Below are 19785 nucleotides of genomic sequence, written 5' to 3' on the forward strand. Positions count from 1 at the left end.
AATAGAGTTGACCTCTCTTCTGCCCAATCTCCCTCCTCTAAAAAAATAATAATTTTTACACCAACTTAGCCCTAAAATATGCCAGCTATTTTATCCTCCCTACTTTAAAAACAAACTAGCTTGTAACAGAATTGCTGCAAGTAAGGCAGGTTGGCAGAAAGATCTGGACTATACTTCTTGGGAAAGGAGAGTTGGGTTTATTGGTCTTTTTGCATTAATACTGAAAACGAATTTCTACTGCTCTATGCCAATGCACCAATTGGAAAACTGTACAGTGGGCAGGCACAAACTGAAATTCTGCTAAGGTAAGGGAGTTCGTGTGTTGGAAGAACTCGCATTTTTGGTAGAGCTGCTCGGAGGAAGATAGTGCTCTTTGGTTGTGCTGAGTATAGAAGAGATGGTGCAATGTTCATTTTCTTAAAAAAAAAGTAGTGCACGACTTGAGACTGGGGAGAATGCCATCTATACTGTTAGCAATTCTCTGATTCTATTGAAAGATGGGACAGGCTGCGCTTATGTGGGCAAGTGGGCTATCAAAAACATTTGAGACTAGTTTGTAGATACCTACAGGTGGGATTCAGTATTCATTAACAAGCTGTAACTTAAGTTATATTAAAAAGTATGTTGCAAGTATGCAAATGCAACAATTTAATTTGGTATTCCACACCTGTAAGGAAACATGTTCAAAATTTCAGAAACTCAATTAAAATGGTTAGCAAACTCCTACATGTCCAGATGAGGAAAAGAAGAAAGCTCAACCATCAAGCACTGAAAGTCAAACATACAGTATTTTGCCTTTTGCTTGCAGTGAAATGCAGGGCAGCCACTCCAATTAAAATGAATCATAAAGGGACCAGCTCACTGGAGATTTGTTTAAGAATAATGTTCAGCAGGTTGCAGGTTAAGTTTGCATTACTCTATTAGTATGCAGGCATTCAAATGTTATATACAACACAGAACCTGATTAGATTATAGCTGTTCAGTCACTCTACCATACCTTATTCAGTGAAAGCCATAAAAACAATAAATTGCTTTCATCCTGATAAGACCAATAGTAAAGTGTTTACGCATACACATGGATATTTTGAAGGAGCTAGTAGCACAGGCATTGAAGAAAAAAGCCTCCCCGGGGTATCTGAAAACTACAACCTGGTGGGCAACCATACCCCTCTTTGGACAAGGTGTTCATGTAGGCAGCAGTGGGTCAACTACAGGAATTTTTGGAGGAAAACAATTATCTCTGGACTCATTCCAATACTGGTTCATGTCTGACTTTGGCTAGAAATCAGCTTTGTTCACACTTATGGATGTCCGGGGGGGGGGGGAGAGAGAAACACTGGATTTTTTAAATGTTACTGGCTCCCCCTGACCATTTATAAGAGTTGGGGATAGAAAAACTGTTCTACAATGATTCTGGCTCCTACCTGCATGACTGGTCTCAGAGAAAAGCATTAGGGAAATATGTGTCTGTTATTGGCTTTGATATTTTGTCACTCGCTTAGAGGACTACTTTAGCATTTGTCTGTTAATTGTAATTATAATCCCACCTATCAACACTACCAGACCCACATTTAAGACAAACATTTTGCATGAAGACAAACATTTACATCTCACTTCTACACCCACATTTAAGACAAACGTTTTTCACATGTGCTGGTATGTTTCCCCAGTTTTGCTAGAACACTGAATTCTAACTAGTAGATTACTTTGAAGGGCATTTAAAGGCATTTAATGAATTATCCAGGGTAGAACTAGGCATAAGGTCTATCAGAAGATATCTGCTCCTTTTCATAAAGAAATTTAAGTGTACTAATTTGAAAAACTCATCCCATGTGCCTCAAAAAGCATTCTAAAAAACTGTCAAGCTTATTATGTTATTGTTTAGGAATCCGCTTTTTAAAGAAAGCATTATTCCAAATACATTCAACTGAATGGCTTTACTATTATAAATGTATAAATGTATTAATACCACAACACATGCATCTGCCTAGTGAAAAAGTGCTCTGCCTCTCCTTTCACATAATTTTCTTTATCTGGGGCAATTCCAGTTTAGCTGCATTCAAAAGCCAGGCGAGAGTATCGAGGCACCTCCATCAGCATAGCTGGGACCAAGTGCCATTTAGTTCCTCCCCCTGCCCTCAGTAGCCTCTCTTGCACTGGCCATTCTACTTGATTATTATGTAAAAGTGGGCTATCAATGTACTTCTTTTTATTATGCCACGTTTTCCTTTTGTATCAAGTCTACCTGATAGTGAATGTTCAGTATTATGATTGCTCGCTATCTACTGCAAATAAGTTTTATTAGTCTAAATAGCCCTACTGTAAAACCATTAAAGCAACATTGTTTGCCTAGTAAAATGAGAGTTTTACAACCAGCTCGTACTGTCAAACAAAACAAACTAAACATGGAACTCAAACACGTTTATTTCAAGTTTTAGCACAACCCAGCTACACAATAAATATTGCTATTATTCTTCACCGAGAGATTTCACACCAGGCCAGCCTTCCAGATAAATCTTAAAGCTCACCACATTCCCCTCCTCTCCCCTCCCTTCATTCATCCTTCCATCCTTTACTTCTGTCTCCCTCCTGGCCTCTGAAAATACCCCACTCTTTCCATACCCTTCCTATTCAGATTTCTTTTAAGTTCTGTAATATTTAACAAGAGCTGCAGTACTTTTAAGTCCAAGAAAGAGCTAGGGACAGAAAAGAGATATACACAGCAGCAACTGGAAGCACTCAATCTATAGACCAACATAAGACAGGATGAACATAAGAATAGCCCTGCTGGATCAGGCCAAAGCCCTATCAAGTCTATCATCCTGTTTTCCACAATAGCCAACCAGATGCCTATGTGAAGCCCACAAAGAATATATGAGCACATTGGAGATATATGATGACAGATTCCTTCCTCAATATTTTCTGCTTTAACTATATCCTGCCTCAAAGCTTTGATTAGTAGGTCTGTCAGCATTCTGAACACAGGTAATTTATATCAGCATAGGACTACCAACAAGCAACAGCAACTCTGCTCTTTAAAGGCGCATTGTCATGAAAGTTGCAAGTACATAATAGCGTCCTCATTCTTCCTTCTGGCTTGGTAACAAAAATGGAAGACCAGCTTACCATTGGGGATGATACAACCGTGCCTTTTCTTCTAAGAACCAAATGAAACTGAAGCTTACTTGTCCTCTGCAGAAGCTTGTGCCAATGGATCCAACAGGGTCACTCAGCAGAATGGGGAGAGAAGCAGGTTTTGGCAATACTCCCATCTCCACGCAGCTCCTTATACCCCATATATCTACTCTGGAGATTAAAAGACTCACCTTAATAGATTTAAGGAGCATGGAAAGCTGGAAGGGGGAGGGAAAGCACCAAAAATGGCTTCTCTCTCCATTCTCCTGACGAAAGCCTTACTGTCAACAAGGTTAAACACACTGGGTTGTATCCAATTGTGTCATTCAGCTATTTATAATACTGATGAACTCATTTTGAAACCACTCTAATTCTGGTAGTCTGTATTTTAAATGAGACTTATTTTAAACTTATAATTTTTGGAAAGCTATATTTTCACTCAAATAGTGGTAGCTTCTGTGTATTAAATCACTAAGAAGAAACTCCGCCCTCCTTCATACTATAACAAGGAATGTTCTTTGAGAATTTAAAAGATGTAAACATGTGTTAACTATCTTTTTTTACAAGGAAAGAATTAGTTTACAGTCCTGTAAAGCAGTCCTGCTTTGAGATTTTTTCTTAAAAATATAAAGAGGTATAGAAATGAAATTAATCATAATAAACCACTGGTATCCTACAGAGATGAGAGAACAATGTGATTTGCTACCTCCTTCAATAGCCTCCCTAACAAACTGTGCAAACACAAGATACAACTTTGCTTTAATGCATATAAGTTTACAATATTTTTAAGCCATTCAAAGATTCAAAGGCAATGTAAAAAAAAGCGAATTACTAATAAAATCCAAAATTTGGCAACATACAAAGACTCTGTTAACACTTCCCTAGGCCCCAAAAGTTGGTGGGGGGGGGAGGGTATGAGGAAAGTTATCTGCTTAAAAGGGGAGTAGGCAAGATAAATAGATAAATCTGTTATATTTTTATTTGTTAAAAATCCGCTTTTGTTCCAACTTTGATTCTAAGACTGCAATTCTATTACATATTTACTTGGCAGCAAGCTTGACTGAACACTTATAGAACTTGCTTCTGAGTAAACAACCATATGTTCAACTTACAGAACACACTGGGCAACTGCTTAACAAACTCTTCAACAAGCTGAAATGAAACCTTTAGCTTTAGTAAGTAATGCGAACTATATTATAAAGGAGTGTTTATCATTTAAACTACTAGTGCAAAGTAAGAGCCCTAAAGAAAAGACCCTTCCAGCTTCTGCATAATTGTTTCTCTCACTCTTTTATTTCTATGTGGGGCCTCCCTAGAGCTTAACCTGGAAACTGCATCTGCTAAAGAATGCAGCAGCTGGATAGTTGAATGGGGCATCCTGTGGACACCATATGGAAAGTTAAAGGTACAGGATGCCTGGACAGTTAAGTCCAGTCAAAGGCGACTATGGGGTGCAGCGCTCATATTTGCAGATATGTTGCAGATTTGTTTTTCTTGTATGGTTTTATTCTTTTGTGCAAATGATTTTATTGCTTTTTGAAACTGTATTGTGTGGTTCTTACTTCTATCTCGTACACCACTTCAATGGTTTCTGGCAATTAAGTGGTGTAAAAACTAAGCAAAACTAAGTAGAACTGAGTGACTTAAAAAGGTTGCAAACGTACAGAGGATCATGTTCCACCCTCTATTCCTTCTGTTTTCTTTTTAAGATGGAATCCTTCTTTACTTCAACTAATTAGTATAGGTAACTAAACAAGCATTATTCTATGAATTGCTTTGTTGCCTTCCAGCTCCAACTGAAAAGTTATCATAACTATTACAACAGTAAAACCTTAAGGGCCCTGTTATCACTTGCATTCACTAGCCAGAGTAGAAAAAGTCTGTCACTAAGAACTTAATTCGTTCTGGAGGTCTGTTCTTAACCTGAAACTGTTCTTAACCTGAAGCACCACTTTGGCTAATGGGGCCTCCTGCTGCCGCTGCACAATTTCTGTTCTCATCCTGAAGCAAAGTTCTTAACCCAAGGTAATATTTCTGGGTTAGCGGAGTCTGTAACCTGAAGCGTATGTAACCCAAGGTACCACTGTAATTACCCTAGGCAGCAGATTTGACAAAGCCTAGATACTGGCTATCTAACATATAACCAAGGACCTACCGTTATCCATCAAAACCAACATTGGTCTGTAGCAACTTTCTACTACAGTGGTCAGATAGACAAGCATTTAAGCGGAGGCCTCCTGCAGATTGGCAACTGCAACTTTTTAACTGCCAACAGTTTAACTGTTATATATAAAATATTTTCCATGTTAACACATGTCTTGTGTTAACAGTCCATGGGTTACAGCTGGTAAATGAACTGACCACCTGCCCATTTTGCTCTGCCCCCATTATTACTATTGTGCGCCTAGCTCTAAAGACTAGATGTCAGGGTTCTAATAGTAAAAAAGAAATAGACCCCACAGACCTCAATCTGCCCTCCCCTGTACTGAAGTAACAACTTCATATCTAGGTACCCTAAAGTTTCAAATTCCATTCAAGGTCCCTTCATACATGCCCCTTGCTTGCCCTCCAAAATCCTTTCACAGACAAATGCCTTACCCTCCTTTTATTAATTATGCTTTTCCACTGAACCATGGTCACTCATCCACATATTTTCCTTAACAAACTGTCAATTCCACATGCCCCTATAGCTATAGAGCTATCAAGTGGAATGGAAGAGATGCTTATGTTGTGACATGTAACAGTTACTGGAAGCTCAGCCTTCTAGGCTCTAAAAATGACCATGCTCTATGGAATGCTTTAGTAATGGAGTGAAACTGTGGAGACCTAAAGAAGAGGACTGCGTAAGCCCCTGAATCTTACATTCAACAGCCTAGGTTAAACAAATCCTGACTGCACTAAATGGTTTGTTTATTTAACACTGACACCGCAAAGAATCTATCACAACTTATTGCATATTTTGGATATAGCCTTTTGATGTATTTTGGAAAAGTTGCACCAAACATCTATTTCACACAGCTTAATAAAATGCTACACTAGAGCACGCATGTCCAACTCCCAAGAGACTGTGATCTACTCCCAGTATAAAAAAGCTGGCAGTGATCTACCCATTGACATTGGAAGGAGGAGCATATGTGGGGTGGGTGGACTGCCCAGAGTTGTTGAGCTCTTTTAGGAGGGAAGTGACCAGAGTTATTGGGTTTTTCCCCCATAACTTTTTGTACACGATAAGGATCCCACGATCTACCAGGATCAGCTGGGGATCTACCAGTAGATCACAATCTATGGTTGGACATCCCTGCACTAGAGAACTCTCAACCAATACTGGAACCAGCAAGGTCAGCTGCCCCTGTCACGTTGAAAGCAACAGGTACCAGAACAGAACAAACTGCTGCAGTGTTCAGTGACTCCTGTAAAGCCCTCAGTTACAGGGGGGGGGACAGTAGCAGCCACAGCTGTTCTTACAACAGTCCCCTTATTACTCAACCCTTTGTGTTGGTTCAGCATAACTGAAGTAACACACCTCTTCATATCCTTGAAACTAAACTTGAAACCTGCAAGGGCAAGAGGGTCACCTTAAACCTGCCTGGGCTTTTGATACAGTCAGAGTACTTCCAAAGCTGAGTGTGACGCCAAAAGTAATATACAACATGTCCCCTGGATAAGGGGATGTTTCAGTGGCAAGCCCCAATTTTAGCTCATTACCAAGACTTGTATAATCAAACTGAAATACTCCAAAAGGATTACTCCAAACTTGGATGTCATTCACAACCATGCCTTTAGCATCCAAGGAGAACTAGGCAATGATCCTCATTTATTAAGTTAGCAGCACCATCCTGTGTGCATGTTTTGCCTAAATATTTCACTGAGTTCAGTGGCTTTTATAGAATAAACAAAGCATCTAGGTAGTGAACATAACACTTGCATAGAAATATTTTACCAACAATGGGACAGTGATACACAATAACCAACTGTTGTATTCATCAGAATATGCTGTGTAAATAGAAGATTCTTAAAGTACCAATGGGGCTTGCTTAATAATAATAAGAAAGGAGTTCCGCATCCTAGACACAGACACCTGTGTCATATAGAAACAAGATGAACATCATGTGGTATCGTTAAAAGTGACTTTCTGGCTAAACCCAATGATAAGGCAGGAATATGGGGCAATGCAGTCCCTTAAGTAAACTGGTTCCAACCTGTTCACAACTTTATATAATATGATTTTAGCCATCATATTTTAAGTACGTCTACTGCTTAACATCAGAGTTAATAAGCAAAGAGTGCATACCAGAACAAAATAAACCTATCTATATTACACAATAGGAACCTCCAAACTGACTCAAACCACTTCTGGGGTAACAGAAGGTTCACTGAGATTAGTTCATACTGCGGCACAATAACTATTATCTATAGTGAGTATTATTATCGCCATGACAGAAAAAGTAGGCAACATCACAGAAAGAAGTGCCTAAAATCAAGAGAGCAAATCAATAGTACCTTACCTATTAACACTGAACAGCCTGACAATGCCACAGTATTTTTTTACCAATCGCCACAAAATAGTTGTGAACACACACACACACAGGGTGGACTGCAGTTATTTGAAAACACTGTCTGGACTGAACTAGATATGGAAATTAAACAAAAAAGGGTTAATGTGGAAGCAATCCTTCGAAGCAGATGAGCACCTTAATGTCAAACATAGAAGTGCACTCTTAATCAAAGTCAGCATGCACAATCTTTTTGCCCTCTCCCCAGACCCTGAAACAGTGCCCCTGACTCCGAATGCTGAAGTACTGAGGTAAGATTCTACTTGCAGCAGTTGACCTATAAGCAAATGCATCATTGCACAGACATTCAGATTAACTTTCTCAACACCAGAAGTTTCAAAGAATCGGCTACATCTTTCAGATTCTACTTGAAGTCCGCAATTATGTGTCTGTTGTAACAATTATACATTAACTGTTACATATTGTCATACCACTTGCATCTAATCCTGCATTGTCTGGTATTTTTTATTTCCCATTTCTGCATTGAAAGCAACACAACTGGGACTTCCGGGTTAGCGCCTCCGGTAATGGCTGAATTCCTCTGACCGAGAGGAATTCGCTTCGTGGAAATTAGGGTCTGACCGCCACGGCGAAGGCGGGGACCCACAAAAAATCACAGGCGGGTGAAGCATGTGAACGTGGGATTCGGCTGGCACCTTTTGCGCCTCCCCTACTCACGGGGAAACCCGGTTTCGGGGATCCGGAGCGACGTGGAGTGAGTGGCGCGGTGCTGCAAATTGACTGCTTCTTTCACAGAGTGAAGCCGCATTGCTGTTGCCGGAGAGCGCTGACTTTTTCCTGTGGACAATTCGATTTTAAAACAACTACCTGTGAGTAGAACGGAAAATTGGATTTTTAAACATCTTAATTTGGTACCAAAACGGGGAGGTTTCAAACAGGAAGTCCGCCTTCCCCTTTTGTAAATAGACTGGAGCAAAAAAAGCTGCAAGCTAAAGTCTTGGAAAGCTTTCCATAAAGGATTAAACTTCCATCGGCTAAAATCATCAAACCCCCCTTGGAAGCAGGAGGAGAGGGGGGAATTTTTAGACCGTGCAAGCCTGCAGGAGAGAGTGAAGAAAATCAAATTACCACCGCTCTGAACCTGGAAACGGGCTGCTAGTAGGACTGAAGTTTTGGATATGTTCATTGACTGTGAATAGATCGTTTGTTGACAGTAAGTTAAAGAAGAGAAATACATTGTTTCCATTGTCTCCTTCTGCGTTTAAGAAGGAGTAAATGTAATTGAAAATTGAAACTAACTTTATTGTTTGAATTGTGCTTAAAAGGATTGATACAAATAGAAATTGTTTCCCCCTAGAGGAAGCCATTGAAATTGTAACATGAGCTGAGTGGGGAATTTCCAGGTGTAAGACAAGACCGTGAGAATCTGGGATTGACCTTTGACTGTTAAGAATGTTGACAGAAGAAGCCTCAGTGGTTGCATTATGTAAGATTAATGACTCACTGGAACAGCTCCATAGGAAGACGGATGTGACGATTATAATTTTGGACAAAAAGTGAATATTAATACAGAAACTATTCAGGAATCGATACAGGGATCTACCTTGACATGGCAAATTGAGGAGAAGGCGGGGGAGAAAGTTGTTAGAGCCCCAGCCTCACAGATGCAATTTGATGATTATAAGTGGATGCCTTTTATGACGGAATCTAGAGAAAGCCAGACTTTGAGGATTGGAGCCCCGCTTGGACTGGAGAAGGGAAGTTGGATAGATCCCTTCATGCAGGGATTCATTGACTTTTGGGACTTGGACTTGGGCCAGGAGGAGACCGGAGTTGTGGGGACTGCTAGACTTGGAGGAACTTTGAAATACGACTAGAAATACCTTGTGAATTTTAGTTTTAACTATGGAGATCTGGCTGATTTGTCGAGAAGGAATAAAAACATTGCTAGGTGGGAATTTCCTCGAGATTTACTTTTCAGCGTCAGAGGAAGGAAAATAAGAACAAGATCAGGAAAAGACAAAGTAAAGTGCATGTATAACATGAAGAAGACTCGCAGAAGGGACTTGGAAAAGAGTTAAGAGCCTCGGACAGAAGATTACCAGGTTGATGGACTATATGGAATTGATGGAAATGACTGGCAGAATCCGAGACCAGGGAGAGGAGACGGTGGAAGAATACTGGAAAAAGTTTAAAATCTATATATGGAAAAATGTAAAATTAATGAATGTTAGAAAAATGTTGGAAGGAAATTATATGGCTTTAGTAGAAATGCTTTAAGGAATTAAGCATAAATAAGTATTATAATGTTAATGGGAAATAAGGTTAAAATATGTTAAGATAATCATATGACAGAAAATAGAGAAAGATGGAAAGGATTTGCTTAAACAATTAATAGAAATGGAATACAAAAAGGGAGGTGAGAGGAGGTCGATGAAACAAGGGAATGAAAGAGGATATTGAGATGGTATGATGTGTGTTTTTTGAACTGTTTTTGTTTTTGCTTTGTTTAATGTGTTAATGTTGTGTTGTATATTGTTTATATATTGTATTGTATGTTTTTCTCTTCTTTTTTCTTCTTTCTTTATTGTAAGGTTTAAAAACAATAAATATTATTTTTTTAAAAAAAAATGTAAGCAACACAACTAAGAACTAAATGGCTGGGCTATTTGCTTCATTCCCAATACTGTACACTCAACTTTTTAAAAGTAGTCTGCTATGTGCTGCATGGTAGACTGTCATTCAAAAAAACCCAAAAAAGCCTACGTCACCTTACAGTTTAGTACAGTGGACCCTTGGGTTATGTTTCCTTCGGGTAACGTAACTTTCGGTTTGTGAACGCGGCAAACCCAGAAGTGTATACTTCCAGGTTTTGCCCCGCACATGTGTGCAGAAGCGGCGCCTCTAGGTGCAGACTTTTTGGGGTACGTACGGACCCCCGGAACGAATTAAGTTCATACTCAGAGAGTCCGCTGTAGTTCTTTCAATCCCAGTCAAAAGCCTGCAGTACATGAAAGGAGTGGCTTATTGTTATTGTTACCAGCACTGTTTCTTCAGCTGTTCCTTCACTGTTATACTCCAACCACTTCCACCTCACGCATCAGAGCGACAATACGCTTAACCTATGAAAGCTCTTGAAAAATGACTCTTTTTCACTCAACAACCAAACACTGTGACATCAAACTGGGAGGTGCAACATTTCATGTTTTAAGGCCTTTAAGCCTTCTACACAAGCTAGAAGCAGCTGTAATGACTTCATATATTTTTACACATATTCTACAAAGTAGAACTATATTTGATATTTCAACAGGACAAACAAAATTAATGTATGTGTTGGAAGCAGCAAACATAAAAGTTACTCAAGAAAATTTTGAAGGCCTTCATATACTGCAAATTTAGCATTTTGTTACCACTTGCACATATAGAACATGAAAATTTATGGACGATCTAGAACAACAGGCAAGTAAACTGAAACAGAAGTTTGCATGTTTCACCCTCAGAATCTGAATATTTGGGTAAGGGAAGCTGAGATTCAAAGTATGCAGTATGATGTTTACAAATCTGACTATACCCTCTAAACTGGCCCCCCCCCAATAAGTAATGCATTTTATATTAATGGCAATGTCCTATAGCCATTCAACACTATACAGTGGTGCTTCGCAAGACGAAAAGAATTCGTTCCGCGAGTCTTTTCGTCTTGCGATGTTTTTCGTCTTGCGAAGCACGGTCCATCGCAACTGCGCCTCTGCAAGCGGCTTAAAAAAAAGTGCAAGATGTTTTCGTCTTGCGAAGCAAGCCCATAGGGAAATTCGTCTAGCGAAGCAACGCAAAACCGAAAAACCCTTTCGTCTAGCGAGTTTTTCGTCTTGCGGGGCACCACTGTAAATAAAAACAATTTTGTATGTTTGATTGCACCTTTTATTTGCTTGCCTGTGTCAGTGTTTCTTTTCATAACTTCATCAAAGCAAGGAGTTTTAAATTATCAGCTTCCTGCTTCAATACAACTAATGTAGTGAATTAGATTCATCACCAATAGCCTTTCTTACCACAATACACAGAACTATTGTATTTCTTACTCTAGCAGTACATCCAACATACAAATTGGACTTAATGAAGTAGTTCAAAGCCATGTCTTTCAACTGAATTTTCAAAATTACAATCATATTCCAGATTTGTATCACTGAAGTATAAACAAATTTCAAAAAGGGTACCACATGTAAAGTCTCAATGAAAAGTTGTCAACCTACATGGACTTTATATTATTTCAGAAAAACAGCAAATACATGAGTTTTAAGGAAGAAACATATTCCAATCACAATAAGGTGTCAGGATGACCAAGCAGGTTAGAATATAATGGGCCTGACTGAGTTACCAAATATCAAATTTCATGCTTTCTTAATGATACAGCAGTTATGCTGGTCACAGAATGATAACTAGTAGGTTTATAAATATAAAATTTTCTTATTTGAAAGAAAAGCATAATAATGTATACTGACATGAAATTTGAAATACAATTCTGTATTTTAATAATTTTCAATTACATATTTATAAACCACTTTAAAAACAGAAAAGCTGAACAAAGCCACACAGTTAATTGCAAGTTTAACTTTCAAACACAACTCTTACATCCTATTGCCACATTAAAATTTTGCATCAGAATTCTAGAATAGTCATTTAACTGTAACATGCACGTACAAAATTCTTCATTAATGTAATCACACTTCTCTAGATAAAGGGTGTTTCTTCCATTTAACAATTATATCAAATATTTCTTCTCAATTTAGGAAAAGCATTAGCAAAGGATAAGCCATTTAGGGAAAGCATAACCACTCTGTGAATATTGTTTAAGAAGAGGTAAGTACAAAAATAAAAAAATAACATGTATGCCTCATAGAATGTTTGCATGCATCTGGCAAATTACTCTATACATCAAGCAGCCTGAATTTATAATGTATAACACTAGTAACTAGAGGAGCAAGTCTAACTTTCAAACACAACTCTTACATCCTATTTAAATCCCACACATTTCTTTAAACAGAATGTAATAAAGAGAAATACTGTAAATGCAGGAAAGATTCAGTAATGTAGAAGTCAGAGCTAGGTAAGTTTGAAAAATGTAATACAGAACAAGACAGATCTAGGTAAGTTTGAAAAATGTAAACAATGTTGTTGTATTTTGTTCCATCCCAAAATATATGAAAACATTTGTAATTATAAAACATTTTAAGTTTTTTAAAAGTTTTACTTACAAATGTGCTAGCATTGGTTATTTTTGGAGCAGTAAAAATGGCTGCCTATAGCTTGTAGCCAATAGGCCACTAACCTCTCTGGGCCAGGGGGCACCATTTGGAATTCTGAGTAAGTGCTGTGGACACCAGTCACAAAATGGTTGCTATAGGGGTGTGGTATAGCACAAAATGGCTGCCACCTTTAAAGAAAATGAGAGAGCCACAAAAAGTGTAGGCATGTCCACCCTCCCATCTTCAGAAATGGCACCTTTCTTATCCATTGCTGCACTGACAGAGCTCTTTGCACCTCTCCTGTGTTCAGAACACAAAAAACATGGGTGTCCAGGCCTGGCTTTCAATTGAAACATAGAAATATTTTAGGATACATGTTCAATACAGAACCCGCTTCCAGTAGAAACAGGATTGAAGCAGGAATGCAAACAATCTCTCATGTGTTAAAGATTTTTGATGGGCTATTTACCTAGACCTTTCACAGGAGCTATAGCGGACTGGCAGACACACTGGCACCCACGAACACAGTGTGTCATTATAAAATTGTAAAAATATCTGGAAGTGTTTGGAAGCTTGATTGCCTATCAGCTTCCTCCCCTCAAAACAAAACTGGTACTCAATCTCACTTTCTTATAACAGAAAGTGACTAAAATGAGTTATGCCAAATGAAACACCAGAGTTTTGCAAGGGTCTTGTGCCACTTTAAGAATCCAGTTAACAGTATTTAACAAACTGGTACATAATTCTTTTATTTTGTTTTTGTCTGGTTTTGCTCCTTATAGTGGTTCAAAATCTGAACTCAGCCTAAATAAGGTTGTATTCAACCAAGTTATCCCAAGTCTGTTTGCACAATTGAACTTCTCTCTATACACATAGCCCAAGCACCCCCAAATCTGCTCTGAAGAGTTAGAAAAACTGCCAGAACAGATTTGTCGGGGCACACAGTGGAGGAAAATTTCCGCTCTACAAGCACATAACAGGACAAAATTGTTGGACACTATACACTTAAAGAGGCTTCATACCTCCCTTTCACTGTATTCTTTTTAAAACTTCTGCTGAAGACGGGATGTGAACTGGGAGATATCAAGAAGAGAGGTATTCAAAGTTCTTTACGGTTTCTTCAAGAACACTTGTTGACTGAACACCAGCTGCAGACCTGACCTTCTGCATGAGTAAGAGGGATCAGAAAGGCTGCCAAACAAGCCAGAGGGAGGAAGGGCAGAGACTTTTGTAAAATACACATGTGCCAAGTATACACACTATCAAAGTTTGAGATAATCTATCTGAGAAGGCTGCTACTATTTATTTCCATGTTTGCCTCCACTGAAGCTTTTGAACAATTTTTACAAAAGACATACACGTTGCTATGCCAAGGTGATAGAAAATTTGGGGGCTACTTCCTACAGATCTTTTCAGAAAAAAATTCTCCTGAATGTGCTGTTCTGACAGAGAATATATATGTTTCCGCTTGAAAACAATGCCAAAAGTCCTCCCCGCCACTAGAAATATTGGTGGAAAATACCCACAAAGGGTTCCAGAAGAGTCAAGGCCAGAGCTGTACAGTATCTGCCTCACTGATCCCAAATGAACAAGAGCAAATACATATTAGGTTAAGTCCATGAATAGGAAAATTCCAATCATAATTTTAAATTCTGTTTTGCAGGATGGGGGGCTTTATCTCTTGCCTTTATTTATATACTTGAATTGTACTCCTAATTTATTAAAGCTGTAATTTAATCTTCCAATTCAGTTGAAATTTCTACAGAAAATATTGCATACAAAAAATGAAAACAAAAATCCTGCAGAACAAAGTTCCAAGAATACTGTATATGTAAGAGACTAAGCACATACTTCACTATCAATTTAACAAAATCATTTAAGGTTAAAATAGAAGCCAGTTAAAAACAGCATTTTCTCTAAAATAAGCTTACTAAAGCTTGCTTGGTGGCAAGCTCCATTGAGTTCAATGGAAATTAATTCTTAGTAGACATGCTTAATGCATAGAATTTTGTTCACACACACACACACAGCACGCTTTAAATAAATAAATACACACACAATTGCTTTATAAATTGAATAGCTTTCATGTAGTGGGATGGATCCAGACTCAGTGCAATCCGTTGCATATTTTCTCAGAAGCAAGCACTAGTTTGCTGAGTGAAGCTTACACCCAGATAAATGTGCACAGGATTGCAGCCTATTAGTTCAACATGGGTCTCAACATCCTATTGTTTTCAGGTTAAACGAAGGCTGCAATCTTATACCAGCTTAGCTAGAAGTAAGCCCCCTTAAATTGAATGGTGTTTACATCAGAGTAGACTCCATAATTACTTGGGATTCAATCTAATATTTGTAATTGGTTAAAAAAAAAATCCAAATGGCTATTTTTATACTGAATACTCAGAACCAAAAGCATACCAAGTTTGGCTCAAATTTCTGTTCAGAAACCTGTCTCCACTGTGGAAGGTTGTGCGGATCCAGAATTGGCCTCCAAAGTCACCTACGGACACACTTGTTAAGACCATATTCATGGAAGACAATCTTACTCGGCTACGAGTGATCACCAAAGAAAGAAGATATATACATTATGCGGCAGTAGCATTAGTCATGATGCGAAGGTTAAACATCTTGCTTCTGTGACAGTGCCATTCTGTACTCATTTTAGATTCGTTTGTTTTTTTAAAAAAAAAATGAACATAGATGTTAATGAAACTTCATCCTACCTGGATATGGGCTTCTAGTAATAATCTCACATAAATGAACTCTGAACATATCTTTGCCGATCTCCAGTTGAAGCGTGATATTTGGCTTGCTCAGCATCATCTTTATTAAATATTTAATCCCCGTGTACTCATAACACAAGGGGAGACAAACAAAAGGAATTCAACAAGTTGCTATTCACATAAAAATATACTTTTTCCTTTCTTTAAAAAATGCATACATGACTAAAATTTGTGGCAATACTTTCAGCAGACAATTGCTGGAAACAAAAGGTTCTTCTAACCTAAGAAAAGGACTTCCCTCCACTTCCTACAGGCTCCCATAAACCAATAGAAAAGCAGCTTTATATTTATTAAGTTAATTTACATAACTTTGCTGCTGTTTATAAATAAAACAAAAATCAATGATTTTGAGAATCTACACTATTATTGAAGCTTTATCTCTGTGTACCTTTGAATATGAAAAGGCATACGCATGATTAAATGTAGAATATTTTGGACAGTATTGATATTTACCCATACAATCAACTGACCTATAAAAATACAGACGTTATCTGCAGTTTTCCACAAATACGTATAGATTCCATTAGAATGCTCCAAGCCCTAATATTACTAGCTATCTTTTACACTCTTTGAGCTTGACATAACCGCCAAATACCAATAATAACGGAGGGTGGGAAACAAACTTTCTGCCTCCTGTTCTACAAAACTATCAAATTGCCAGAATATTTTCTTAGTTTTTGTTAATGTGAATACAATTTAATAAATCCAGAAGTAAAAATGTTAACTGTTTCATGATTAGCAAGCGACTAAACAGCAATTGTAATTACTTCACAGATACTCATTTACTGCACAAACCTTTCTACAATATTTTGAGAAGGGGGTGGGGATTACACCACAATCATAAAACCTAAAGGCACAGTATATGTGAATATGCTTGCTTTAAGTTCAACATCTCACATACTTCTTAAATTTTCTTTTTAAGTTTGCCAATTTTGGCAAAAATGTTTAGTAAAAGCCTTAAAATCTTCAATCTTTTTTTCCAAAAAGAAAGAACTGGCGCCCCTTAGTGTTCAAATATTAAAACATTTAGATCATTCATTTAATTTGCATGGAACATTTTTTCAACATTCCAGAAAGTTTTCAGCATTTGCAGTTCTTCCACCCAGGAGCCAACACAAACAGGAAAAGGCAGAAAGAATTAAAGGGGCAGCTGAACTTTTAACTTGAGCTATCCAGAAAGTGATGGGGAGGGGAAGAGGGGAGAAAAATAAGGGAGGGACAAGAAACCGCTTGATTGTTGAATTAGATAACTTTCAGATCTTGTTTTGGACTTGCACAAAACAGGGGAGGGGAGATGCCAGTTCAAAGGCTTCCGAAGTTCCAAGGTTATACCACACTCAAAAGATTCAGTGACCTCACATATTCTTCTTGAAATATCCTTTTGACACCAGAGATGTTCTACTCTTTTGTTCTTGTGACAAAGTCGCTGTGCCTCCCTTTTCCAGATCAAACTGATGATTCAGTAACTTTTTCAATCCATTGTTATAACTGTGCTCAATTTAGTTACTTTAGAAGCTACTGCTCAAATTCGTATCTTAATTTCATACTACGGAATCTGAAGCTCCTTCCTAAATAGCATCCTTTCAATGTCTGTCTCATTTATAGTAGTGTTATCCCAACAAGAGTCAGAAATAAAATTCCAGTTTGTAAATCAACATCCCACAACTATTTACATCAAACAAATGCTTAACAGCGTTTCCAATTCAAGTGTAGACAAACCCTTCAAAGGCCATTTTAAACTATGCATAAACTTTTCTCAATTGGAAAAATAAAATACCCAAAACCATGACTGAAATTAGATGTCAACATCTTTCATATCTAACTACTGAAGTTTTAAACTACCCCCATAAAATTCATAGGGCGCCAAAACTCATGATTTCTCGGGACAGGGTTTTGATTTGAGGGGAAGGAATCAGGTTCAGATCCAAGTGAAGTCAACACGTGATTAAAAAATAAGACAAGAGAGCACTGTTTTGCAAAGCCTTTGGGTGTAATCCTCAAGCCATTTGAAAGCATACAATTAGGATTTTTTAAACAAAAAAAACAAAAAACTTTGAAGCGTGCTAAGAGTTACACCACAGATTACAGTAAAAACGTAGGTCTTAATTCCACAAAAGTGACTTTACAGACTGGGAGTGGGAACAGGAGGATTAGGTGTATGGCCTGGAACGTGCGGTGGGTATTTAACAATATTTAACAAACTGGCGTTTTGTTCTTGACACTGGAGTCGCTTATTCTCCAGTGTAAACTCTTCCAAGGCAAAGCCTAGTAAAGTTTGGTCTGTTTACTCACAAACTTGAAGCACAAACTCATTTTTTGTGACGGAGAAGCCACCCAACAGGGGAGGAGAGAGCTAAGCCCTCCAGTCTCAGCAATGGGTTTGCACCACCTCCCTCCCAGTCAAATCTCGACAACAAGAGCGCCCCGTTCCTCATTTCTTCGGGCTGCAAACTCGTTCACAAGTACTTCTATGAATCATGCCACCCGGCCTACTTCGCCTTCGTACTTTTTTTCCCTACCGTAATCCTCAGAACTCGCTTTTCCCACCCTTTCCAAAATAAAACAACCTCCTGGGCTCTTTCGCTCCCCCTCCCCCCTTCTTTCCCCCCTCAATGAGGCGGCGACGTTTCCCCCTCGGTTAAAAACGCAGCTACGCAGAAAAAACGAGGGAACGCAACAAAGCCACACTTTATTCCCTCCCCGAGCGCCTCGTCCCCAAAGGCCGAAACTTCTGCGAAGGGACTTCCCGCTTCTCTCCCCTTTGTTTACGGGGGAAGGAAAGGCCGAAAGACGCCATTGAAAGGGAGGAGAGTCTACCCCCCGTTTCGGGACGGGAGAGGGAAGGGCAAAGGGGATCCCGTATAGGGTGTAGAGGCCCAATAGAGAAACAACCGTTTTCCTCTCACAGCCACGACTAAAAAGAGAGAGCTGCTCTTGATTTTTCGGGGGTGGGGGTGGGGAGGTGCATTTACCTTCGTCCAGCAGCCTCTCGAGGTGGTTGAATATCCCGCAGAAGTTGGGGAGGCTGCTCATGAGCTTCTTGTCGTTCATCAGCTGCATCAGGTAATCGGGGCTCGGCTTGGGCTTCTCCTTGGTTTCCATTTCCCCAACCATATTCCAAGCGCAGGGAGAGAGCGAGCGAGCGCCCGCACCAGCACTCGCCCAACCACCGCACTGGGCGCCCGCCAGGCGGGGAAAGAGACGGGGTGTGTGTTATGTGGGCTTGAAGCGCGAGGGGGGGAGGAGGCCTTTCCCCCCCTAAAACCGGGGGGGGTGAGAAGGAGGAAAACGAGGGAGCGGGGAAAAGGGGGCGCCGTCAACGAAGAAGCCACCAAAGCACACGCCGCTGGGTCCCGGGCGAGACAGAGAGAGGAAGAAAAAATAAGAGGGGGAAACTCGGTGACCCCCCCAACCCCTCCGCCTCCACCACGGAGGGCTGCGCCCTAGTCTTCCTCCGCCGCCGCCGTTTCTCCCTGTTTCCAGTCGCCGCTCCCACGGGAAGCCTTTCCCCACAGCGCCGTGCGCCCGCGGCCGGCGCAGTCTCCGGTGTTTCCCTCTCCGCCGCCGCCCGCTTCGCCTCCTCTCACCCGCCGCCCGCTTCGCCTCCTCTCACCCGCCGCCGCCGCACACGCAGACGTTGGCCGCGGTTCCTTCTCCTCGGCGCGGCTGCCGCGGCTGCTGCTACCCCCTGGTCTGTCTCCGCGGCGGGGAAGGGAGGGAGGGAGGCGGGCAGGCAAACGGGGGGCGGGCTTGGCTACTGTTTCGCGAGGAGTCCTCTCCGCCGCTGCCGCCGCCGCTTGTAAGGCTGTTCCCGGCCACCGGTGGTGCTGCTTCTGCTGCTGCTGCTGCTGGTGGTGGTGATGCCGCCGCCTCGCCTCCCGCTCCGCCTGCCTCCCTCCCCTCCCGCTGGTGCCGTTTGCTTGTGGCTGGCGAGTCTCTGTCCTGCCGCCGCCGCCGCGGTGCCTCCTCCTCCTCCTCTTCTTCCTTCGTCTTTCTCCTCCTCAGTTCGCTCCGGAGTTCGCTTCAGTTCAGCGCTGGCGGCGGCAGTAGCAGGCAAGCAACGGCGGCGGCGGGGAGGGGAGGGCGCGGGGGAGGGGCGGCAGCAGCGAAGGA

At 40.3% G+C, this 19785-nt stretch overlaps 1 protein-coding gene across 10 annotated transcripts in view; it reads right to left on the reverse strand.

Moving 5' to 3' along the window:
• Positions 1-19203, reverse strand: part of QKI (QKI, KH domain containing RNA binding) — a 108966-nt gene extending 89763 nt beyond the window's left edge. For 4 of the 10 annotated variants that reach the window (XR_014217502.1, XR_014217503.1, XR_014217504.1 and 1 more), the window contains exon 1: positions 18645-19177. Coding sequence is in view for 7 of the 10 variants with exons in the window: in XM_082215330.1 (XP_082071456.1) it covers positions 18645-18786 (142 nt within the window). In the remaining 3 variants the exon portion in view is untranslated. Of the gene's footprint in view, positions 1-18644 lie in introns of all 10 variants that reach the window. The other 6 variants (XM_082215325.1, XM_082215324.1, XM_082215328.1 and 3 more) reach the window with 5 other exon arrangements.
• Positions 19204-19785: the final 582 nt, after the last annotated feature.

Source organism: Podarcis vaucheri (assembly GCF_965113315.1).
Source record: "Podarcis vaucheri genome assembly, chromosome: 3".
Classification (NCBI taxonomy): Eukaryota; Metazoa; Chordata; class Lepidosauria; order Squamata; family Lacertidae; genus Podarcis; species Podarcis vaucheri.